This window comes from Colius striatus, chromosome 12 (assembly GCF_028858725.1).
Source record: "Colius striatus isolate bColStr4 chromosome 12, bColStr4.1.hap1, whole genome shotgun sequence".
NCBI classification, from domain to species: domain Eukaryota; kingdom Metazoa; phylum Chordata; class Aves; order Coliiformes; family Coliidae; genus Colius; species Colius striatus.
Genome location: NC_084770.1, coordinates 8479570 through 8503230, shown reverse-complemented (window position 1 = coordinate 8503230; position 23661 = coordinate 8479570). Strand labels below are relative to the sequence as shown.

The 23661-nt window shown below is 43.0% G+C and overlaps 1 protein-coding gene across 1 annotated transcript in view; it reads left to right on the top strand.

Annotated features, from left to right (window-relative positions):
• FGF12 (fibroblast growth factor 12) overlaps positions 1–23280 on the top strand; it is a 102341-nt gene extending 79061 nt beyond the window's left edge. Inside the window, exons 4-5 of the mRNA XM_062005524.1 lie at positions 14214–14412; positions 22586–23280. Of these exons, the coding sequence (XP_061861508.1) occupies positions 14214–14412; positions 22586–22704 (318 nt within the window). The 3' untranslated portion in view covers positions 22705–23280. The remainder of the gene's footprint in view (positions 1–14213; positions 14413–22585) is intronic.
• Positions 23281–23661: the final 381 nt, after the last annotated feature.

Here is a 23661-nt window from a genome sequence, read left to right as displayed (position 1 = left end):
TTGTGACCCTAATACTTGTCCCAATGACCTCACAGGCAAGATGTGATGCTTTTCCATGGTTTTTTCACATGGTCGTGGGGTGATCAGCAACAGCACCCTGGTCAGCTCACTGGTGGTCAGTTGGTTTGAAGAGCCCACTTGCCTTGCTTGCAGAGCATTTCCACAGGAGTCCCTTGAGACCCCTGAACCTCACGCCTGTGTCATTGTGGGCTTTGGGCTAGATTTTGACTGGGAAGAAGAAAAAGAATTTGGAAGAAGAAGCTTTTGGAGCAAGTGGTTTCGAAAAGAGCTTTGTAGTATGAGTTGTGGGGGAAAGAAATCAGGGGGTTATAAATGGGCTTTGTTATGAACTGATGTTGTGCCATACCATGGACTGGATCAAATTCAGGGAACGACTTCCATACTGCACACTCTCTGTCCTACTGCAATGGAGCATGCTCTGTACTGCACCGTGGTAGCTGCTTCCTAGATATGAGTGTTACTGGGGGCACAGATCTTTTTTTCTGCATTCACAAATTTGGGGAAAGAAAGTCCAAAAGGCCTTAGACATCAAGACTTGTGAAAATGAGTGTACCTTGCTCAGAATGGTAACTGGAAATAAGTCATGCAACAAAGTTTATGAGAGTTGAGCCCTTCAGAACAACCTAGGCTTTCTGGAGGCTTCCAGAACCTGATATGAATAAATAATTTAATGACTATAATGGGAACGCTGCTGATTTTGAATCTCAGTTCCTACCGTATTAAACCTTACAGCCAGTGTTGCCCTTAAGGAACATTCTTTCTGCAAGGGCTTTGTATCCATGCAAAATGTTATCTGCACCCTCTGAAGATGCTAGAGCTAAAAACTGGCTTTTGAAAATGTGTAGCACCAGGATTATCACGCCTCGTTTTATATCAAATTTACGCTAACGAAAGAAACCCAAAAGAACAAAACCCAAGACTTTCAATATCAAAGTTAAATTTAGAAAGCAGACTTTTTAAAGCCTCCTTGTCAGTTGAAAGCTTTTCCTTTTTTTTTTTTTTATGACCAGCTTAAAAAGTAAAATCTCACAGCTCTCATTATTTTTCTTTTGTGCTCACATGCCTCATATTTTTTTACTGCCCTCTTCTAAGTGAAATGATCCCTGTGGTGCTCTTACTTTCTTTGTGTTCCTCTAACTGCACAGGTTTCTTGCATGTATTTCTCTGTATATTAGCAGTTTGCTAATATACTTTGGTTAGGTCAATAGAGATGCAGTAGTGTATAACTAGTAGATAAAGTCCAGTGATTCCATAAGCATTCTACCACTTGCCTCATTGCATTTCTGCTTCACACGTTTTCACCTTCCAAATGCTTTTGTGTTGTGAAATACACTGACAGTCATTCATGGCTACACTGTTCATTGCCTTGTGTGACAGATTTGAACAAGGTAGGACACTGTGTGCCTATTGCTGACCCTACCACCATAGACCATAAGGGCAGAAGTGACTGTTCAGGTCTATTATTATGACTACATCCACAGATAACAGAGTTTTGCTAAATCATTCTGCTTGGGTGAAGTCCCTGCCTTTGGTTGAATTAAATCAGACACTTTGGGACAGGTTATCTTTGTGTCTTTTTCTCCTCACACTAGAAGTTACGTTCCCACAAGACATCTAATCATCTCCTTCATTTCCCTTGTTATGAAAGTGATCATATCAATTTTAATTGAAACATTAATGAATCAGTGTTTATTCCTTGAACAGAATGTGTAGTCCATCTTCAGGGATTCTTAGAGCATCCAGTTTTGCTGTTGTAGCTGCAGTGATGATTCAGGACTTAGCATATGAAAATATGTGAAAACTATGAAATAATGTGGATAATAAGAGAGGAATGTTGTGCCCGTGAGAAAATTGTTTCTCAATTTTGTGGAGGTTTTCTGGTTCATTGTTTTGTTTTGTTGTCAGATTTTTTCTCCCTCTGTTCTAGACTAGCACAGAAGAGGACAGATGTGCCACGTTTCTTCTTCAGTGATATAGGCAGGACAGGCCCGAGGTTTCCTTCCCCTCTCAACATGATTAGTAGCAGAGGTGAACGAGATTTCTTTAAACTTTATCATACTAAGAAAATTAAGCAGGCTTAACAACTGACTTTTTTTGTTCTTATTGCTAATATAGCAGTTTCTCTTTGTGGATGTTGGTGCTCCTTTTTGGAAGGCTTCTTGTTCCTAAATTCAATGTGGCTGTGAGGCATTTCAGATCACAAAGGAACAATCTGAAGTGCAAACTATGGCAGGAGGATACAGCATGCTGCTTCCATCCTTGTTTTCCAGTGTGTGTTTAGATCAGAGTGCACACAAGGCCCTTGCCTCTTTTTCAGGATCACCAACTTGCCATAGGTCACTGATATTTCACATCCATCACATGCCTACTTTATTATACCCCATTACAGTAAGCCAACTATCCCAACCATCTCTGGGGTTAGTGTTTTAAGTTCAGACCAGGACTGTACTTTCAGTGCAGTCCCTCTAGTCACCCACATATACAGCTTTTTGGTTTATTTTTTGAGTGGTCTCAGGCTGTACAAGCATAGATCTCTTCTGGATGAAGCTAAACTGAAGGATGCCCTCCAAGAGTGTCCATAAAGTGACAAATATTCAGATCGTGGGGCCAAGGGACAGCTAGGCTAGACTGAGCCCATCCTGAAATGAGTACAAGGTCCTTGGCACCAACAGCTTCACTGTCTGCTTCCAGCCCTGCATTGTAAACACAGCCTTTGTGAAACAATCAAATGTCTACAGACCTGATTGCAAACCCTTGATCTCACTGAGACTGCATCCTGCAATAAGTAGCTGCAAATAGGAATTAGCAATTTTTAACTCTGAATTGCTTTGTTGATATATTTTGAGTCATATAATTTAAAGACAGTTACAGAGAGTTCTGTATACTAGTAACACAATAAAATGGTCTCCTGCTTTACTGTGCGTTGTGCCAAATGGACTTAGTGTATTATATTACTCTCTCTAGAGTGACTATATTATCTTAGATTGGAAGTTGCAGTCATTAGTTGGCCTCTGAACAGGGTCAGATACCAAAGCTAATCTGAGTTCTCTAGCAAAGTGTGCAACAGAGTGAAAAATTTCACTGTAGCCACTACTGCAAAATCCCTGATGGTATACTTCCATCTGTCTGATTCCTGGGAAGCAAAGCATCAGCTAAGATGGGTCACTTGGCTGCATACACTGAAACAGTCAGCTGCAGTCTGAGTCCATTCACAACACTCAAACACATGTTTGTGTGTTGTCCACAGGTTACTTCACATCAAAGGAACCTAACAAAAAAAGAGCAAGTCAGGCTGTCAGCATATATGTATCATGGAAATGGTTCAAGATACAAATAAGCTGTCTTCTCTCTGAAGTTGTGTTGGGCTGTGAGGTTTGTTGGCTCTTTAGAGCTATGCAGAGATACTGGGGATAGGACTTCTGTCACAGCAGAGTTGGCTGGTTTTCTGAATTCCCAGAAAACAAATGAACAAAAGACTGTCTGCATTTCATGCCAAACACTTTCTTTCTCCTCTCTCTCCTGAAAATGTTCAGAGGATCTGGAGGCTCATTCGTTCCTCTGGCTGAATATCCCTCTATTGTATGCAACAAAAGACAGGCTCTTCGTATACAATGAGTAATTTAAAGAATATTAGATGGGATGCTAGCCCAAAGTGTCTGGCTTAAGGACATGGGAGCTTGGAGAAGTCAGGACCAGCAAAGAAGCCTGCTCTGAGGAATTAAAATCCAATGCCTCTGTGATGTCACAGTTATTTGCCAACAAGCTTTATTCCCTGGTATCCAATGATACTCAGGTCCAACAGAAACGTGCCTGCAACCCCTCATCACAGTCTTCCTTTATGGCATGTACCCGCCTTCACTGGTGGCTGGGATGATGAGCAGAAGCATTCAACATGTTGGGCGTGTTTTGCTTGGCAATGGTAAAGCAGACTCCAGCAGAGATGGGGCAGACGCCTCAGGATCACCCTGGCAGATTTTAGGGAAGCACTGTTGACTGGGATTTTTTGCTGTTGACTGGGATTTTTTTGCTGGCTTTCTCAGCAGAAATGTTGCTGGGAGCCAGGCTTTGAGGCACAGATCTGGGTGAGTTCCCTTTGACTCTCCTACTCAAGAATATGCCATGAACCTTTCCTTTCCTCTGTGTAGACACCACAACAGCTGGTGCAATGGGGAGGGAAAGGCCACATAAATTGTCGTACTTCATAACATTTTGTCTTGGTAGTAAGATCCTGCCTGTCCCAACACTAGCTCACCCCAGCCTCAGCTGATGCTTTAGACTGCAGAGCTTGCTGTTAATTGGCCAGTTGTAGCCAACCTGTCAGTAAGCTGTCAAAGTATTAATAATCTAGCACCACTTATTTTCAGGATGGAAGTTTTAGCAGCAAAGAAATTGAATTTCCAGCCCTGACCATGACAGCTCTGAAATTGGTTTAATGCAAGAGAGATCTTTCCAGCATTAGGAGAGATAGGAAGAGTGTCAGAGTTGGTGTGTTTCCACTGAGTCTCAGGGTTTGGATTTAGGAGTCAAAGAAAAGAGGCTATCTCGGTACATCAGCAGCTTATGGTTGTAATGGGCTCAGTGAGCTTGGCAAGTCCTCTTATCTTCTGCCCACATGATGTGTTACTTCAAAAAATGTGCTCCATAGAAAATTAGGCTGAGGCCATTTTCTTTCTTTGGCCCTGCAATCCATGCAGCATCAGGTAAGAACAAGCTTAGTTTTGTCTGTGTGCTAAAACACCATCCACCGATATTCTGCTGTATAGAGTCCCCTTCTCCCAGGCTCATTACCGCTGCATTATTTCATTTACATCAGAAAGACAAGGTGTTTGCATAAGAAACCAAACTGGAACTCTAGGGAAATAAGTTTCTCTACTACCTCTGACACCTCCTATTTTACAGAACACCCAACAAGCTGACTGGTCTTTCAGCACTCAGGATCTCAGCATAAAAATGTAGAAAGTAAGAAGTCTATCCTGTATTCCTGTCACAGTGAGGGGCATTTTTATTCAATGCCCAAAGCATACTCTGGTTTGAGCCTTTGAGGATCATTTTAATATAAGTAATAGCGTGATAAATCTAATATTGACTGTCAGTTTTCCACTAAGAGGTTTCTTTTGACTATCAGAAGAAAACAATGTCATGTTTATAAATCCCTAATCATTATTTTAGTTCATACACTGTTATCAACCGAAAGAAAACTAGGACTATTGCACAAGCAAACAAAGTCCACAGATCAGAGCCCTGTGATCAGGCTCAAATTGTTGCCAAGAAACTCTCTCTGGCCCCATAGAGAGATCACAGGTTCAAAGCATCCCATATGTCTGTATTTCTAGGGTTCTTACATTATTATTTTTCTTCCTAGTTATTTCACACTTTAGCAGATGAGGCAGTAGGATGCTAATTTAGGAAATCTGTTTTTCTTGTATGTAACTAACATATTTTCATCTTGTTCCATTTTGTCTCATGATCATTATCTTCCAATGCAAAGATGTATTTCTGGATACTGTTTTGGAATAAGCAGAGTTGATAACATTGTTACCAATTTCAGAGGCTTTGTCAGAAAAACAGGATGTAGAGAATATAATGGATGAGTTGGGATTCACAGGTTAGAAATTACCCAGATTCCTGAGCTTCCAGGAATGCAATACTGGAGACAATGCTGTAGAAACCCTCCCCACACTTCGTAGGAGGCAGTTGCTTTCCTAGAAGAATGATAACTAGTTGGGCCAAGTGCCATGTGAATGAGCTGTGCTGCAGTTACAACTTCTAACAGCTCCAAATTTTAAAAGGCTTTAAAATTCCAGCTTGAAATGAGGTCCTTTTTTTTAAAAGAATAAAAAAGAAACCAAATCAATCCATTAAAATCCAAATACACCTTGTATTTTAAAAAAGAAGGGGTGAAAATTTATTCCTTCCAATCATGAGTTTGAATTTGAGGTCCATCATTAAGAAAAAGCAAAGCAAAGGACAAAACGTGCCTTGCTCTGTGTGCCCCATGGGTGAGTTACTGGATGTTCAGGCTTCCCTGGATGACACTGTCCACAGAGCTGTGCAGTCGTTGGTCCCCAGATCTTATCCCTGAGTCTGTTCTCTCACCCAGCTGACCCAGGCTCTCCAGGGAGGTTTGGAAATGAGCAGCCTGACTTAAAATTGAGTCATCCCAAGTTATGTTCTTGTCAGCACTCATTAAGTTGAAAGCTGTGTTACTGTCAGAATTGCCTGAGCAGCTCGCCAAAGGCTAATGCACTGAATTTGGGCATTTTTATCTTTATGAAGTACTTGGTAAAAATGTGCCTTGGACAGGCCAAGAGCTGAAAACAGAACAACACAATAGTGAGATCTGGTGGGAGGGACAGGTCTGAATCTGGATCCCCGGAACTCAATAGATTCATCTCCTTTGTAGCTAAATGTGAGACTGTTGCCTGTGTGGATCTCTATGAGCTCATTTTGATCTTAGGTAAGCAATTAGCCAGGGCAGAATGGAACTCAGTGTGTCTTGCAGAACCTGCCATGTTTTGATCAATACTCTCCTGTGTGCCCAGACAGATGTCCTTGCTGCTGCAGGGTTTCCTTGGGCATGTCCAAGCTGCAATCACACCGTTGTCTGCAGCCTTCACAAACCTTATATGTGCCCATCCTGATAATTTAATTAGTCCTTGAATATGAAAAGGTGCTTTAGAACAGCTTGTGTCCACATATAAAGATCTGCAGCTTAATTACAGAGGCTTGTCCAAATTTTTTCTCTTGTCTAGGCATATTGAGTCAAGTTGCAAGACTTAGCAGACCTGCACTCCACCTCTTACTTGGGTGTTTTAAAGTAAATCCAAATGAAAAAATATGTATCTTGAGCACAAAGAGTTCCCACAAAAATGAGAGCAGATAGCCTTCTAGTTGTATTTTTTAGAGGCAGTACATTGGATTGCTTGCTAATGCTGCTTCTCAGCTTCAAGAGCTGAAGCCCAGGCCTGCATGGATGGTGATTTATTTGAAAATGTGCTCCCTCCACCCCACAGATGGTCCAGGCAGAGTCAAAATACTTGCAGATACCATATTGTCTCATCAAGTGAATCTCTGCTCTGCAGCAGGGCTGTACACTCCCATGTAGCAGCTTGTTATTTTAAAACGTATCTGCTCTCTCCTACTTTTAAAAGGCCACCAAGAAGACTTGTCACCAATCTCTTATGGAGCTAGATGGGGGAGGAAAACTGGAGTGTGAAGAGTAGAATATCACCTGCCATCTGGACAAAGATGTGATGAGATGTAAAGTTTGGATGTACATTTGCGGTTATTGATCACGTGCCAAGGGAGAGCTCAGCTACAGTGATTTTAAAGCATTTCCAGACTGATGCAACCGTAGGTCATGGATGAAGCTACACTGAGGCAGGAGGACATTGAACTCCATTAGGCTGTATGCAAAGCATCATTGTCTATGGGAGTGCTGCTGTGGTCTGTATAGGGTTTATATTATCAACAGGACCTGCATGGTGAAAGACCTGTCCTGGGAATTAGAGTATACCAGGATCAAGTGTGATGGTATGAGGTTTGTGGCCACAAATTCTTGGATATTCAAAGACAAATTTAGACTTTGAACTTTCACAGGTTTAAATGGGAGTTGGACATTTACATTTCATCTGGAAGCAAAAATGTCTTTGAGAATCTGGTGTCTGTTCATCCACACAGGTCTATGTGCATTGATATCAATGGTGAACTTCTCAGTGCTGTTGGCATCAGAGGGATGTCATTTAAACCCTACTCTGGCTGAGGTCAGTGGGGAATGTAGAATGGGTTTTACTGGGCAAAGAACACCATAAAGCAAATGCTCTTCTGCTACCCTGGGACAGAGCAGTGCTTATACAGACATGGTGAACATGATCCAGTCATTCTATGGTCTGCCTCCACAACCACAATGAAATGCCACTGCTGATAACTATGCTGATATTTATGATTCCTACTTAATATGTTTTAAATTACTTGATGAGCTCTAAGTATTAACACTGTCATCAATGAGTATCCTGAACCAGATTTCTCTGGGATGGAAGCCTTGCTATGCTGTAGACTTTGGTGCATTTTAATGCTTTCATCCCATCGGAAGATCTGGCTCAGTAATTGTGCAGAACATAAAAGACAAACCCGTAAGTGCTGTAAACAAAGGAAAACTGTTACTCCGGGAGTATAGTACTTAGATATTTCAACACTCGTAATTAACATCCCTTTCCTAAACCATGGCACAAACTACTTGCAAAATGGGCTTTTTCTTTTATTGCTTCTAGTTTCAGTGACTAAATTTATTAAGTCATTAGGTTTGCATGTGGATGTGTGTATTTGTTTTTCTCCTTTGGGTTATAATAAAAGGAGGTCTGAAAAAAAGATATCTGTATTTATCTGGCAATGTCGAGGTTTGTAGGGGGATGGTAAGCAATACAAACAAGTGGCCCAGTCCAGAGGGACACTGAGTGAGCAGCTGGATTTGAATACAACAGCTAGTGACAGTCTTCTGCTGGCTTCCTGGCTGTCCCAGAGCACATGGAAACCTGCCACCATTTCTGCCATGGTCTGGAGACATTTTTTCACCAGTCAGAACTCACACTAAACAAACAAGGGTGCAAATGGCTCATTCTTGTCATCAGAACCCAGGAGCACTATGCTATTGCTTACAGGGAACCCTTTCTTTGCACAACCTAGCTGAGAATGCTCAGAGTGCCATGACAATGATGCTCCCAGCCTGGTATGGGCAGGATCTGGCTCTGCTCTCTCTTGCTCAGAGCAGCACCAGGACTCTCCTTTGCTCTGACGGCACTATGACTACACGGGGCTGTGACACCATAGGGTCAGCACTTTTGGAAAGAGTTGAGATGTCCAGGGATGGCAGTGCATTCCCTGAATACCCTGCAGCTTCACATCCATAGGTTTGGCAGTGGTTCTGCTCCATTGACGTCTATGGAGCTTCCTCAACTTTACAGAAGTGCAAAGGAGAGTCTAATCAAACTTACTGTGTTCAAGGCTAAGAGGCTGGATTAGATTTACTTGCCCAGGGCAGATGAAAGCCAAGGTAGATAAGAAAAAAAAAAAAGCCATCCTCTCACAAATCTCTTCCAGCCATGTTCTGCAGGAAGTGGCAGATGAGGCCAGACATTCCCATCACCTTCCTGAAGAACCAGACTGGCCCAAGTGATGCAGAGATTGGCTTGTACCTGGAAGTCCCATCTACATTTCCATCTACAGGTGGCAAGAGACACTACTAAGATTGAGGATAAATGAATCATCTTCTTTTTCTAAACCAGAAATAGCTTTTGGGGCAATTCATGGTACCTTACACTCTCCCTGAGCAGGTCTAACACACTGAATCCCCCCACAAATGGCACTTGCATCCTATTAGCTCCCTTTGATTCCAAGTGTCATTGAATATGATCTCCCTGATTTACTGTGTGATAGCTGCCATTTTACATTTTTTTCCAGGCTGTGCAATTTCCATTAAAACTAGAGTTAGCACACACCAGACCTGTGTTTGTTTTTCAAAGCAAATCTAATTACTCTTCTTACTGCAGTTGCCTTTTGTTCAAGGAATTAGATTGAGGTACAGAAAGCAAGTTGCAGGCTGGTGCTCATCATTTTGCATGTAAATTACTTACATTTCTTTTACAAATATTTCATGCAGGTTTTTAGTTGAACAATTAAAAAAAGATCTGCTTTTTTCAAACTACTTTCAGTAATATGTGTAGACATTCAACAAAATACCTCAGGCTATAAATCTCCAAGTAGTAGAAAAATTAATGTATTTGTTTACTTTGTATGCAAAACTAATTTAATGAAAGACAAATACTTCACTTGAAGATAAAACCAGACAAATTTCCTCTTTTTTCCTCCAAATCACAAGCTTACTCTTTAATGAGGAGAACTGGTGGGTTTCTGGGTGAGCTGAGTTCATGGTGGTGCTTGCAGGGGACTGAGAGCTCTGTGGAGTTTGTGCAGAAAACAAAGTCACGATTTTTGTTTAAAGACTGAAAAAGGACCGGTGATTAGAAGATGAAGTTATTTATCCTCTCACTGTCTTGGATCTGCTCATGCTATTTCTGTCAAGGAGACAGTTGGAAAAATAATTGAGTGGAGTTTGTTATAAGGCTGTTTCAAAAGGTCACTGCAGCAAGAAGTGAGGGAGCAAAGTGGATACCCCTGACCCCAGAGCTTGCCATACCCTTCCCTCTGGAGGACGGTGTCCTTATATCCCATCAGAAGCAGTGGGGGACACAGCCTGAGGGATCCCATTGCTGTTTTTATCCACTCTGTATCTGTGGGATGAACAGAAGGTATTGAACATCAACAGTGAATTCATCTTAAAAAAACAAACCAAACCAAAAAAACCCACCTTTGTGTGCCACAGAGTTCTGGCCAATAGACCAGGGATTCTCCAAAAATACCTTCCATTATCTCAGTGCTGTAGTGGCACTGCTTTATTAGTATGAAGCTTTTCTTTCCTCACCTGCACTTTCCTCTTTCTTCCTAGCTCTTTTCAACCCAAGACAACTGAAACAGCAGTTCCCACCTGATTCAACATAATTGCCATCATAATTTTGACAGTAAAGTTTGTAGAGATGTTCTGCCATTAATACCACAATAGTCTTTTGTTATTGGTAGTCCCAAAGCCATCAGCAAAAGACACATGTGGGAACTAAGTGACATTATGTAGTAGAAAGCTTGATGTTGGCTACCAAAAAGATATAAATGAAGAAAAAAATAAAGGTTTGCATGTTAAAAAGATTTAAAGGACACTTGAAATATTCCCAGGTGGTGCTTGGGAGAGTGGCCTCTGTCCTGCTCATCTGTCCCATCTCCTGGTCAATTGAGTTTTACTTCTCTGTCCTTTTGCTCATTGTGTCACGTCTACACGTGGTAGTGCCCACTCCAAAGATTTCTGGTGCTCAGACCTGCGAAGACCCTGCAGTCTGGTGGTGGGATGAATGGTAACCTGGTATGTGTTTGTCCCTACATGGTACAGTGGGCCAATAGGTACTGTTGTGATGATAAAAGAGGGATAATAATAATGAATTAGAATGGCATTATTTTATGGCATTATTTGACTAGAACTTAGCTGTCAAATCTGTGGGTTTTCTAAAGTGCCACATGGACAGAGCTGGGAAATTTCTTGATAGTGTTGCCATGGTTAGTGTCCTGAAGTGCTATTTCAGCTGAGTTGTGGGGGATGAAGAATCAGCGAGCCAACTCACAAAAACAATGGGACAGTTTTATTCGCTTGTGGGAGAGCTTAAACATTTAAAGGAAATCACTATTTTTTCTGTATTTTTCTTAAATCTTCAATAGGTTGATGTCCTTAAATACAGATACTTTAAAATAATATTAAAATTTTGCTGCTTTATTGGTACAAGTGAGTATACAATATGGCATCTGCTTTTGTAAACTACTGTTGCATGTCATAAATATTACATTGTGGTAATTTCAAAATAGGTTTTTATCTGAAAACTTGATTTCAATAATCTTTTTTGGAAATTAAAATCTAGATTTTTTTTCTTTCTGAAACAACATTTTTAAAATGCATTAGCTTTGATGTTTCTTCTTCACTGAAAATAAAAAATACTCTTCCACACTAAAATTAAAACAGATGTTGAAAATCCAGGTATCTCATGCATATTAAATTCCATGTTTTGGTTGGGTTGGTAGAGTCATAGAAACACAGGATCATTTTGGTTGGAAAGGACCTTTAAGATCTTCAGGTCCAACCACTAACCTCACATTGCCAAGCCCACCACTAACCCACGTCACTTCATCTACACGGCTCTTAAATATCTTCAGGGATTATGATTCCCTCACCTTCCCGGGCAGCCTGTGCCAGTGTCTAACAACCCTCTCTGTGAAAAAGTTCTTCCTCCAGTCTAAACCTCCCCTGGTGCAACTTAAGGCCCTTTCCTCTTGTCCTGTCATTCATTACTTGGGAGAAGAGACTGACCTCCACCTCACTACAGCCTCTTCTCAGGTAGTTGTAGAGATTGATCATGTCTCTCCTCAGCCTCCTTTTCTCTAGGATGAACAAAGCCTGTTCCGTCAGCCACTTCTCATCAGACTCATTCTCCAGACTCTTCATCATCTTCGTTGCCTATCTCTGGACACACTCCAGCACCTCAGCGTCTTTCTTTTAGTGAGAGGCCCACAACTGGTAGCTGTCCTTCACAGGCTACCAACTTTTCAATCTCCCTAAAGGGAATTTTCCTCATAGGTGTTTATTGATGAGGTGACAAAGGCACAGGAAAGGGACTTGAGTTGTCGAGTTCAGTTTTAGAGATTCTCTCCATTGCTGCCCGGCTGGGCCTGATGCCAAGGAAAGCCCCTGAGAAGCCAGTTGCCAGTGGTGACTGCAGACTGCCTGGCTCCTGGGTGAGCTGTGTCTTCCCAGGCAAGACAAAGCCTGTAGATAAAGAGTAGATTTAAGGAGTACTTAAAGACTGATCTTCAGGGAAACTACTTCAAACACTGTTTTATAGTGCCCTAAGTCATCTAGATCTCTCTTAACTTGTTTCACTCTCTTCTTAAAACATTTACTTCTCCAGCAAGGAAGTCTCCCTCAAATAGGGCAAAATGACCTGTTGAGCTGAGGGTGTTTTTTATCTGTGTGGCAGTAACGATTGATGCAAAGTTCACTGATTGATTGTGCAGCACAGCATAGCTCTTTGCTTTCTTCTGCGCTTCATCTTCTGTGGTTTCAAGCCTGACTGGCTCCGTAGGTCTGTAGCACACTGGATTTATTGACAGACCAGCCACATTTTATATAAGCCCCAAAGCACTTGGGAACATGTACCTGAGTGTTGCTGAATGTTCAAAATGTTCACTCTTAAATGAGGTCTGCTGTAAGTATGTGGCATTACTCCAGATGCTTGGCTCAGATTATTGGTCATGGATTTTGCAACAGCAAGGTTAGAGAAGCTCCCAAAGAATTCTGAATGGCCAGGACTTGGGAGAGAGAATTGCTCACCTGCTGTAGCATCATTTGCCTTTACTCACAGGGCCCTGAGATACTTTGTGTGAGTCCTACAAGAAGGGATTTTGTTGTTAAAATAAATTTTCTTCAGACAATGCATATTCATTGTTGTTTGAGGTGTTCTCTTTTTTTTGCAAAAAAGGCATAGTTTTAAAGAACCCAGCGAGAGAATTTGTTGGGCCAGGATGAATTTTCTGCTCAAAATCAAAGTCTTGGAAACAAACCAACCCACTTCTGACTCAGTGAAAGTTTGGGAACCCACTGCCACAGTCTTCTGATCAGCCAGCTCTTTTAAAGGAGGTTTAATATTTCCCTCTTGTTACAATCTTGAAAAGTTACTGAGACGTGACAAGTTTTGGTTCCTGACTGGATGTAGTTTCCTCTTTGAGACTTTATGCAAATCCTTCATGAGCAACAAAGGCACAGCCAGCCCTACAGCTGGCACAGGGATGTCTGGGGCAGACCCATGTGTCCTTTGTTCCTGTCAGGAACTGATCAATCCTCAATATCTGAAGAAATACTTATGTCAGATATCTTTAAAATTACTTATTTCTCTTTATTGAAAGACATCCAGGCTGTTTGCCAGAATTTCCTCCTGTCACTTTTGAAAAGAAATAGTTTACTTGCTTTTGTATTCCTGTTTCTCAAATTCCACTTAAACTGCCTCTTGCCCATGAGAATGTGAAGAATCACAGAGTCACAGAATCTTAAGGGTTGGAGGGGACCTTGAAAGATCATCTAGTCCACCCCCCCTGCCAGAGCAGGACCACCTCGAGTAGGTCACAATGTTTTAGAAAATGACCATTGCACTTTTCATGCCCATCACAGAGAGGATAAGAGCACAGCCAGGGGAGGGCATTAGGAGCAGCAGATGAGCAGCAAACCAGTCTCTGCTCCTCGGCTCTCTTCTTGTGTTTGTTTGTGTAGTATTTTAGTCTAAATCCTAGTGAATTCCTGACTTTTCCTGTGTGGTTTTTATGCCCATTTACTGTAAGCTGTTTTTCAAACCAAAGCTCTGCCAGGGCAGGAGAGCCTTCCCTTTCAGTCATGAGTTTTCTAGATGTGTGTTATTGCTGATGCCTATTGTTTCCTGTTGCCAAACTAACTGCAGTGCATGACCATCGTGTATCACTCAGTGATGCCTAATTTAGGAGATCAGTGATTAATCCCTGTCATTGCTTTTTGTTCTCTCTCTGTCTCGCTGCAGGATGTTTTCACACCAGAGTGCAAATTTAAGGAGTCTGTCTTTGAAAACTACTACGTTATTTATTCTTCCACGCTGTACCGGCAGCAGGAATCCGGACGAGCGTGGTTCCTGGGACTCAACAAAGAAGGTCAAATTATGAAGGGAAATCGAGTGAAAAAAACCAAGCCCTCATCACATTTTGTACCCAAACCCATTGAAGGTATGGAATCTACCCACTCTCTCCATCTGTGGGGTATGGGGATGAGGAGTTTGCAAATTTAAGTTTGGGTTGGGGATGTTGGACTGCAGGACCTGAAAGCAGAAGCTTTGCTTCCCATGTTACTACATAAGTTTTGCTCAGTGGCCCAGAGGAGTTTCTCACCTTTGGATGCTAAAAGATCGGTAGAGGATCGAGCCCAGCAACATGAGAAGGCACTGGGAATGGAAAGCAGCAGTTCAAAAGGAGTCTGTTCCAGCAGTGACCATGATGTTGTGTTCTCTGTGAGGATTTTCCCAACATCATTCAGTGACTTTCTAGTCCAGGTGTAGAGTCAGTAGAGACAGGATTTTTCTCACTTGATTTTAGACTTTTGACACTTGTAACAGAGTAGAAATGGGTCCTACCAGCACAACTGTGGACATACTTTATATGTCTACCCTAACATGACTTAAATGTGATTTTTCTCATAGATTAGTTAGTCACTGGGAGGTAGAGAAACCTTATCATACGTGTCCAAAGTTAGATGAGGTGCCACCATGCCATATGTCTTCATCACAGCATGAGGCTTCAGTGAAAGTTGTGGAGTTGAAGTTTATACTCTCCTGTTTTTGACCATGCACATATTCTCATGCCCTGGGGTCATGCCAGAGTATTTTACTTTTTATGGGCTGGCCCCTGATAAATGCAGACATGTAGTGTGATGAGCCTGATACTTAACAGGTATTGTTGATTCTGGAAACAAGGAGACCTCTTTTTCTTTCTGTTGCTTGGAACAAGCACTAATTTTTGATCCCCAAAGGAGATATGCCTTTTGGACCCATCTCAGATGTGCCAGTGGCCACCTCAGGGACATGGGACTGGCCTTGGCTTCACGGCTCTGTGCCCTCTCTTGCTACCCCCACGCTGGCTGTGAGGTCAGAGTTGGACATGTGGAGAGAAGGTGGATCCTTCTCTGTAGAAAGAAGGAATGAGCTGATGGCTTTCTTGACAGGTACCACTCACAAGTGGTGGAGGCCACAGCTAAGACCCTGCACTAATAGCTGTTCTAACAGCTTCCCAGTTAAGGCTCAGGGGCAGGTGAGTGTGCATGTGTGAGTGGAAGGCCAGGTTGGAAGGCAGGCTGAAATCATCTGTTGGACCAGTGAAGCAGCACACAATGAGAGAAATTCAACTCAGCATTCCCAGAATATCTGTGGCCCTTGCACAAGAGATGGGGATGTTGGAAGTGCAGAAAACAGTCTGGAGCTTCCTGTCCTGTGCTTGTTTCCAGCAGCTTTTCTGCAGCTATGAGCCTTTTCTTGTTTATCTGAGGATTTGTGGGATTGGTGCCCTAAGCCCTCACTGAGTTTTGCTAAGGAGCAGAGCCTCCTTCAGGCATGAGATCAGTCATCAGCTTCTCTTCTGTCTCTTCCTCTCCTACCTGGGCTGGGAGGAGAGTCTTTTGTAAGTGCTGGCTTTCACAGCTGGATTTCCAGCTCCTTCTGATATTCGCTGCCTGGCTATGTGTTAGCACTGATTAGTGTGTTCCTTTGAATCCAGGCTTCTTTTTTAAGGTAGCGTGAGTGCTATCTGCTGAACGGCTCAATGGTTTTCTCCTCACATGCCTTAAACTAGGCCATTCCTGTCACTCTCCCCATGGAAAGCCTCACCTTAATAGAGGTTCCTGACCCACAGTGGAGTTCTCATTGCAGCAAATGCCGCTCTGGCTTTCATTTTGCAAAACCCAGCCCAGCCTGAGAGCTTCCCTTTCCTGCAGTTGCATCCTCCCACGCTTGCTTCAATCACAGCTGTCACATAACCTCCCGAGCGAGTGAGCGCTTTGGAAGTTGGCAGCCAAATTAAGGGCTCCTCCACCCCTTCTCTCCTCCACATGCTTTGCAGTCAGCTTCTGTGAGCTCTGCTGCATCAAAGAGCTGGCAGTTTCCCAAGCCAAGGCACGTGTCAGCTTCCCGAAGCATTCAGCTGTCTGGGACTGTGACTCCAGACGGAGGACTCTGTTCCCAAGCTGAAGATTCATTGTAGGTAGCAGAGGCTTGTGGGGAGGGTTGGAGTAAAACGTGCTCACCTCCACGTGACTTCTCTGTGCAGCATCCATCAAAGTCTCCACCAGCAGAGCTTGCAAACGGAGATGTTACAGGAAAGGAGCAATTCCTACTCTGTTTTAACAGCTTCTTTCTTTTTGTCATGACTCTAAGAAAGTATTCAAAGCACTCCCCTGCTATGTTTGCATGTCCTTTCTGCTAAATGCTGCAGCATGCCCCAGCGTGTGGGCTTTGCTGCTTATTCACGCCAGGACTTTGAAGCTTCCATCTGCAGTAAGCACCCAGGTTTCCTTTTGCCAGCACCAGCATTAGCCCTGTCACAGGATGTCTGGCAAAGTATTGTGTGCAAGGAGGAATCTGGTCTCCTGGGAAGGACAGGTGTAACATACATTGCCAGGAATCGCTTCACCCACAACTTCAATGGCAATTATCTTTGAAATGAAGCTTCCCAGTTGTTTGGCATGTGCAGAAAAATATGCAGCAGCTTAGTGAAGGGAGCATTTGCAGGGAAAGGAACACAAAAGAGCCCAGATTGCTCCCAGAGCTCGTTTGACTCCTGTTGCCTCATACTGCATTCTGAATTCAGACATCCTCTCCTCAAAGCTGAAAATGGGTAGCAAATTAAGAAATAAACACAAAATATCCTCTCAGATAATTCCAAAGGACTGCATATGTGTACATGTGCATATATGTACAGTGATACATACAGATATATGTATGTGTGTTATCTATGTATCTTTTAGCAGCCAGAGCTTTATGCTGAGTTAATCCCACAAAGTGTTTTGACTCCTGTAGACTGTCAGAATGCTGAAGGTGGTGTATGTGAAAGTCATTTTATACCAGCTGGGAGAGTTTTGGGGTGTTGGTTGGTAGGGAAGGTTTTCTGATTTAGTGTAGGTAGGATTTGTTTGATTTTGGAAATAGCATTAAGCTTAATCAATATGAAAACACAAAAAACTTTCAAAGTAATAACAGGGGAAACGTTAAGTTCCTCTCCCATCTGTGCACAGACAAAGCCAAGGCAAACAGCCTGGCAGGCAGCAGCTAGTGTACTGTGTGGTGGCAGTTTTGGTTAAAAACACACGTACGCAACACATTTCTTTTGATATTTTTATTTGTGATCACTGATCGTTCCAGCTAAATGAGCCCTTAAAGTGCAGACATATAGATTGAACCAGACTGCACAAGAAATTAGTGTGAGTTTAGCTGTCACTTGGACACCAAGCAATCTTTTAAAGCAATTTCAGTCTCTTTAAGTGTCTCTAGTGATTAGTGCTGGAAAAATGCTGTTGTCCACAGTGCCTCCTGTTCTTTTAAATATCCAAATGTACCTCAAACAGAGGCAGACTTTTCCAGTCACTTAAGTGAGAATTTTATCAGATGGTTATTGTGGATGTGGTCTGTTACTTGTACTTCTTTCTACTTGAAGACATTATTTGCAGATTGCTCTCCCAAAACAGCTACATTTCATCTCTCCTGGCTGAAGCCAGAGTGCACTTGAGCTGGCAAATGAGGCTGCAGAAATCAGAAGACAACTCTCCTGCCATCTGAACAAGCAGAGCTGCCCCTAACTCTAAACTCATGGTGCTTCAGTCTTCATGATGTGGATATGTCTCAGATATGAAAGTGACCTGTTAATGACTAGTCTGATTCATAGGAATATTTGTGTGCTGGGAACAGCAGCCAGATCTTTCCCAGGGGTGGAACATCCTAGTTTTGTTAAAGCAGAGTTCTCAGATGTTGAAAAGAAGTACAAGATGTTGTCGAGTACGGAAAATGTGGTAGACCTAGTGAAAACACATCAGAGGTATCACCTTAATCCACAAAACATCCCAAGAAGTGTTCTTTACATAAACCAACAAAACCCCACAGTCTATATCAGTGTTTGTTAACACACTCCTCTTTTGGGTCTGTCTTTCAAGTGGGCAGGCTTTGGTATGTTTTCTATCCCACGCTGACTTGTTCATCTGTCAAACTCCTAATCATCTTATTAGATGGCAAATGCAGTGTATTTTCACTATAGTTTTGTTTGGCTTTTTATCATCCTGAGCTAGGTTTCTTACCTGAACAAACTGTGATTCCATCTGGCAGCATCTTTCACATTTAGCTGCCAGATAGAAGTGAGCTCAAACACCTCTGAAATGCATCAGCTGGAACCAGGTTTAGAACACAGTAATTAGAAGCAGAAAATGAGGGTGCATAATCACTTACTCCCTCCTGCCCCTAGCTGCTGCTCAGACAATTAATTCTCTCCATTGAAGCATTAGCTGATGCAGCTGCTACTGCAGATACCGACACTGGGACTGGTGGCATCCATAGAGGGAAAAAGTAAGTCTTCTGGGTTACCTGCCGAAGAATGTGTGCACAGCCCTCCCAGACACAGAGAAAGGGAAAAGCTTGGGGCAGGGAAAGCCAGGAGGTGAAGCTAGATGGATAGGATCTATCTAAGATTCTTTAATAAGCTTTTTCATGTATCTAGAGAAAGGAAGTGTAGTTTATTGCATTCCCTGAACCTCCTCAACTTCCAGGGATGCCAAGTGAGAAATACTAAGATCAGGACACAAAACAGTGTGTGCCTGCCAAACTCAGGCAGACCCTGACACCCAGGGAAGCAGCACAGGGTGGCTTTGGTTTCACCGTGTGGGTGGTGTGTCAATGCTGTGCCCGGGAAACAGAAATGAGGCTGGGATCCTGTGCCAGCGCATAGGCGAGAGATGGAGCTGTTCCTGGGTGACAGGCAGCCTCCTCCATGCCTTCACCTTCAGGAAGGATGCTCCCTGCTGTCCCTTTTCCCCCTTGCCTGTACCCCCAGCATCCTTCCTGTCTAATTGCTAAGTTGGTTTCTTTGCGCAAAAACAGTTCCTTATGTGTGGTAATGGCAGTCACTGCTGGTTAGCAGGGAGGCGAGGAAGGGAAAGCCACAGGAACCAGACATGGGCACAGCTCTGCTGCTGCTCACCCCCTTCCACAGAGCTGGTGGCTCTTCAGCAGATCAAGCTAATGGCACTTTCCAATTAAAGCATGAATTATGGATGTGTTGATTAGAATCTGGGACATAGGAGCTGATTATCTGATTGAAGCTCCAAAGCATTAGCTTGGTTTCTAGACATTAAGGGCTGCATTTCACTTGATGTGTGGGTGTGGGTGGGTGGGAGAAGCAAGGAAAAGCAGGGAGGGGACTCTTGTTCTAGCCAAATTGCTCATTCTTCCAAAGCTGTCTTGTGCTGTGTGTATCAGCAGACCTCCCAAGCATCTGGGCATGTTGACTGTCAGACAGCTGCTAGGTTACCTTGGTGGAGGTGACAGGGGCAGTGTGTCTTCACACATACACACACAGAACGACTCCAAACAGACCTGCTAGTGAGTGCTGTTAGTCCTGAACCACAAATGTATCCTTTATAGCTGGGAAGATCTGGGCATTTGCAACAGTCCATTTGCAAACACCCCTCGCTCCTCCGTGATCCGTGATTGCCTCTCTGTGCATGAGTCACACTCCAGCTTCCTCTGTACACAGAGGAGCAAACTGCAACCCAAGAGCCGATGTTGCACAACATGTCATGCTGTCCTTAAACCCTCAGGCGTGTGTGTCTGTGGACACACACACACACTCACTCACTTGCTAGTCATGGGGCACACAGTCAGCAGTAGCCACAGAGCGATGCCCGTGGCTCAGCACACACACACAAGCCTCTTGTGTAGGAGACTATCCAGGCACTATGTTGGCTGTGGTGCCATATAAATACTGCATACACTGATACTGTAGGTGTATGTAAGTACTGAAAATATGCTTGTCCTGTGCTGCTACAGATTTTCTGGCATGGTCTGTTGGCACAGCGTGTCTGGTGCAGAGACGTTGAAAGCTTTGTCTGAAAATCACAATGTGAGCAGACTCCATCCATGCCCCATGTCAGTTCTTGTGTCATGCACTAGACTAGAAGATAAGCTTAAAACTCCTGCCCTGTTTGCTTACTAGGTACAGAATTTCCTTAATTCTTAGCTGCAATTTTTGTTTACTTCTGTGGTCTGATTTATATTCATTACTGTGTGGGCCTTGTTAGCAGCTGAACATTTTTGCCTAAAGGCTATGGTGCAAGGCAAGGAGCTGAGGAAAGGCAACATGCCGTGGTGCTGCTGCTGAGGCTGTTTCTCAGGCTCAGCCCTGTGGTTAAGCATCTGGCTCAGCCCAATGGGATATTTGGGATGAAGGCAGATGAGATGGGTTTACTATGTCCAGCTGCCTGGGGAAAAAGCTTGAGGGGGTCCCTTTGGCTCCAGAGAGGTCAGAGTGAAGACAAGACTGCACTTGGGGCAGAATTTGTGTGTGGAATGTCAGGGGCAATGCCAGCACTAGTACACAACTCTACTGGGCAAACATCACATTAGTCACTGAAGTGATGTGCATCCTTAGTGTTATCAAAAGGCTCTGCAGCTCAGGCTAAGAAAACATAAGAGCACAGGTTTTCCTCAATTGTTAGCCTTTTCATATTATTCTTTAAGATTTTGTTACATAGTTTACCCCACCAGGCAAATTCACCATCACCAGGTGGTTGTGACACTCACCAAGGTGTCGGGGCAGCTCAGCAGCTGAGAGGGGATGTGAGAGCCCTTTTCCTTCCATTGCTGCTGTGCTATGCACTTTCCTTGCAGGATGCTGTCAGTATTGATAGACTGAGCAGCTGATGGGCAGTCCTGGCATTGCTCATTTCGGCCCATACCCATGGGACAAGTCATTAATTTTCTCTTTTTTTCTCATTTTCATAAAAAAATGAGTCTCCAGCAGCAGCAACAGGTTGCAGAGCAGTACTTGCCTTTGCAGCCATGCTGGGAGACCCAGCTACTGTGTGTGCTTAAACTGCTTTGAAAGCCTTTGCATGAAAAGTGCTTTATGGGAAAAGTAATATTTTTTCACTGCTCATATATTCAATGCAATATCCCTCCTATTAATACACAGCTGACTGCACTTTATCTCTGTCCTGTATTGTTACACACTGCTAGAAGTGTTTAGCTATCTAGGAGTAAAATGCAGAGCAATAATGCCATTTGCAGCCTGCCTCTAATTGCCAAGATTTATTTGCATATCAGGGGAGATTTTAAATATAAGCACTTACTTTGGCTTTTTATAATAGAGGATTTTTTTTCATTACTTCATATAATTTTTGACATTTTGTTTTTGTTAATTACCTGGAACCTAACCCTGATGGGCTCTGTCCCATCTGTGCTTGAGCTCAGTGTCACTGTTTGTGATGTGACAGCTTTGCAGAATGAAGCAGTGCACAATCACCTCTTTATATCCTTGTTTTTGCAAAGATCCAGGTATGATATTTACAGTGTGGACCTACCTGAACTTTTCAACTCCAACGTGCTTGCCCTTAAGATGCCTCAGTCTTTCAAACACATCTACACATCTTCTCTGGAGAGAAGGTGCCCTCCATCAACCCTGTTCTTAGGTGCTGCCAGGTGTCCACACAGAGCTGGGATGGCCCATGGTTTGCTGTCACTGAGCTCATTTCCGTGTGTCTGTTCACAGCTTTGGCTGGCTGTCTTGACTTACAAGGCAAAAAAATAAGAAGTGCCAAGAGCAGACCTCAGCTCTTGGCCAAAGGAGCCAAGTGGGCTTGAATCACCACTTCCAGATCCAGAACTTAACACTCAGAAGGCTTGGATGGCTCAGATGCAAGTGTAGTTTTGATTCAAGACTCTCGAGGGCTTCTCATTTGAGATTAAAAGCTGTGGACCAGGTAGTTCTTGGACCTTTTATTAGATGATAATCAGCATCTTGAGACAATACCCCATGCTGTGAACTGGAATGTTTATTTTACATATATGAACATAACATGAAAAACCGGTAAAACACAGAAAATCTGAAAAGACTTATCTGTAAGAAATTATCCTGTTTCTATCTGTGTTTTTGGAATAATCCAGAGACAGAAGGAGGATCTGCCTGGCAGCGAGGGCGGGTGACAGATCCTGCTTGGTAACAGGATCAACTGCTGGGCTGCCGAGGTTTCTGTGAATATCTGCGTGCTTGCAGTGGTGCTGGAATTCCAGCCTCATACACAAAGAAATAATTTGTTGTGGTCACTGATATCTGTGACTTCAGGGCTGTTAATGGGTGTCTCTTCTGTTTGCAGTGTGCATGTACAGAGAGCCATCGCTGCATGAAATTGGAGAAAAACAAGGACGCTCAAGGAAAAGTTCAGGGACACCAACCATGAACGGAGGCAAAGTTGTTAACCAAGACTCGACATAGCTGACAAATACCCTCCCTTCTTCCAACTCCTCCCCTCCCACCCACCTACCCACCCCACCTGGCGAAACCACACTGAGACGACGACAACTGAGCAAGGCAGGACCTACTGGTAGTGGCTAGGAGTCTGAACTCCAGAATCTTTCTTTGTGTAGGATGAGGAATGGAATCCCAGATCCTGCCTGTTGCAACGTTTTAAAAAACAAACAACAACAACAACAACAACAAAAGTGAAGACAAAAAGTTTTAAATCAGGACTCCATTAACATTTTCGAAAGCAAACTGTTTGCTCTGTGATCAAAGAGGGAAAAAAAAAAGTCATCTCTGCATAATAATAATAACAACTAATAAATATAATAATAATAATAAAGATGTTACCTTTAAAAATAAAGCAAAGCTTTTGGAAAATTGAACTTAGCATATGATGTGCGAGAGACGCGTGGGAAACGCAGCCTGGGACTGTGCTTTCTGTCTTATACTTTCACCTCACGTTCACACAGCTGTTCTTTCCATCCCTCCTTCCCTGGGGATGGATGGGATCTTTCACAAAGCAGGAAAGGTAGGGATGGATTATGACTGTTTGCTCTGCTATCAATAAAATATGGCCTGTCTGAATTAGGAGTCTGACAGTTATGGGCAACAAAGTAGCTACTCTGTATTCAGCTTTTTCCATCTACTTTCAAACACTGTGTAGTTATTTGTTGCCAGTGTCACTGTGTGAGTGTGTTTGACCCAAGTGTGGCATTTTATGCCTTTTTATAATAATTATTTATATTTATAGGCTTATTTTACTGTATTAGTTACCAAGGGAATTTCAGACATGGGTTTTCAGGTCTCGCAGGATGAAGTGATCATATTTATTAGGGAAGAGTTAGATGGTAGAGGGAAGGAGGGATGGCTGCTGCTTGCTTTAAAATAAGCTACTTGCTTTAAAATACAAAATGGAGCAAGAAATGCTAC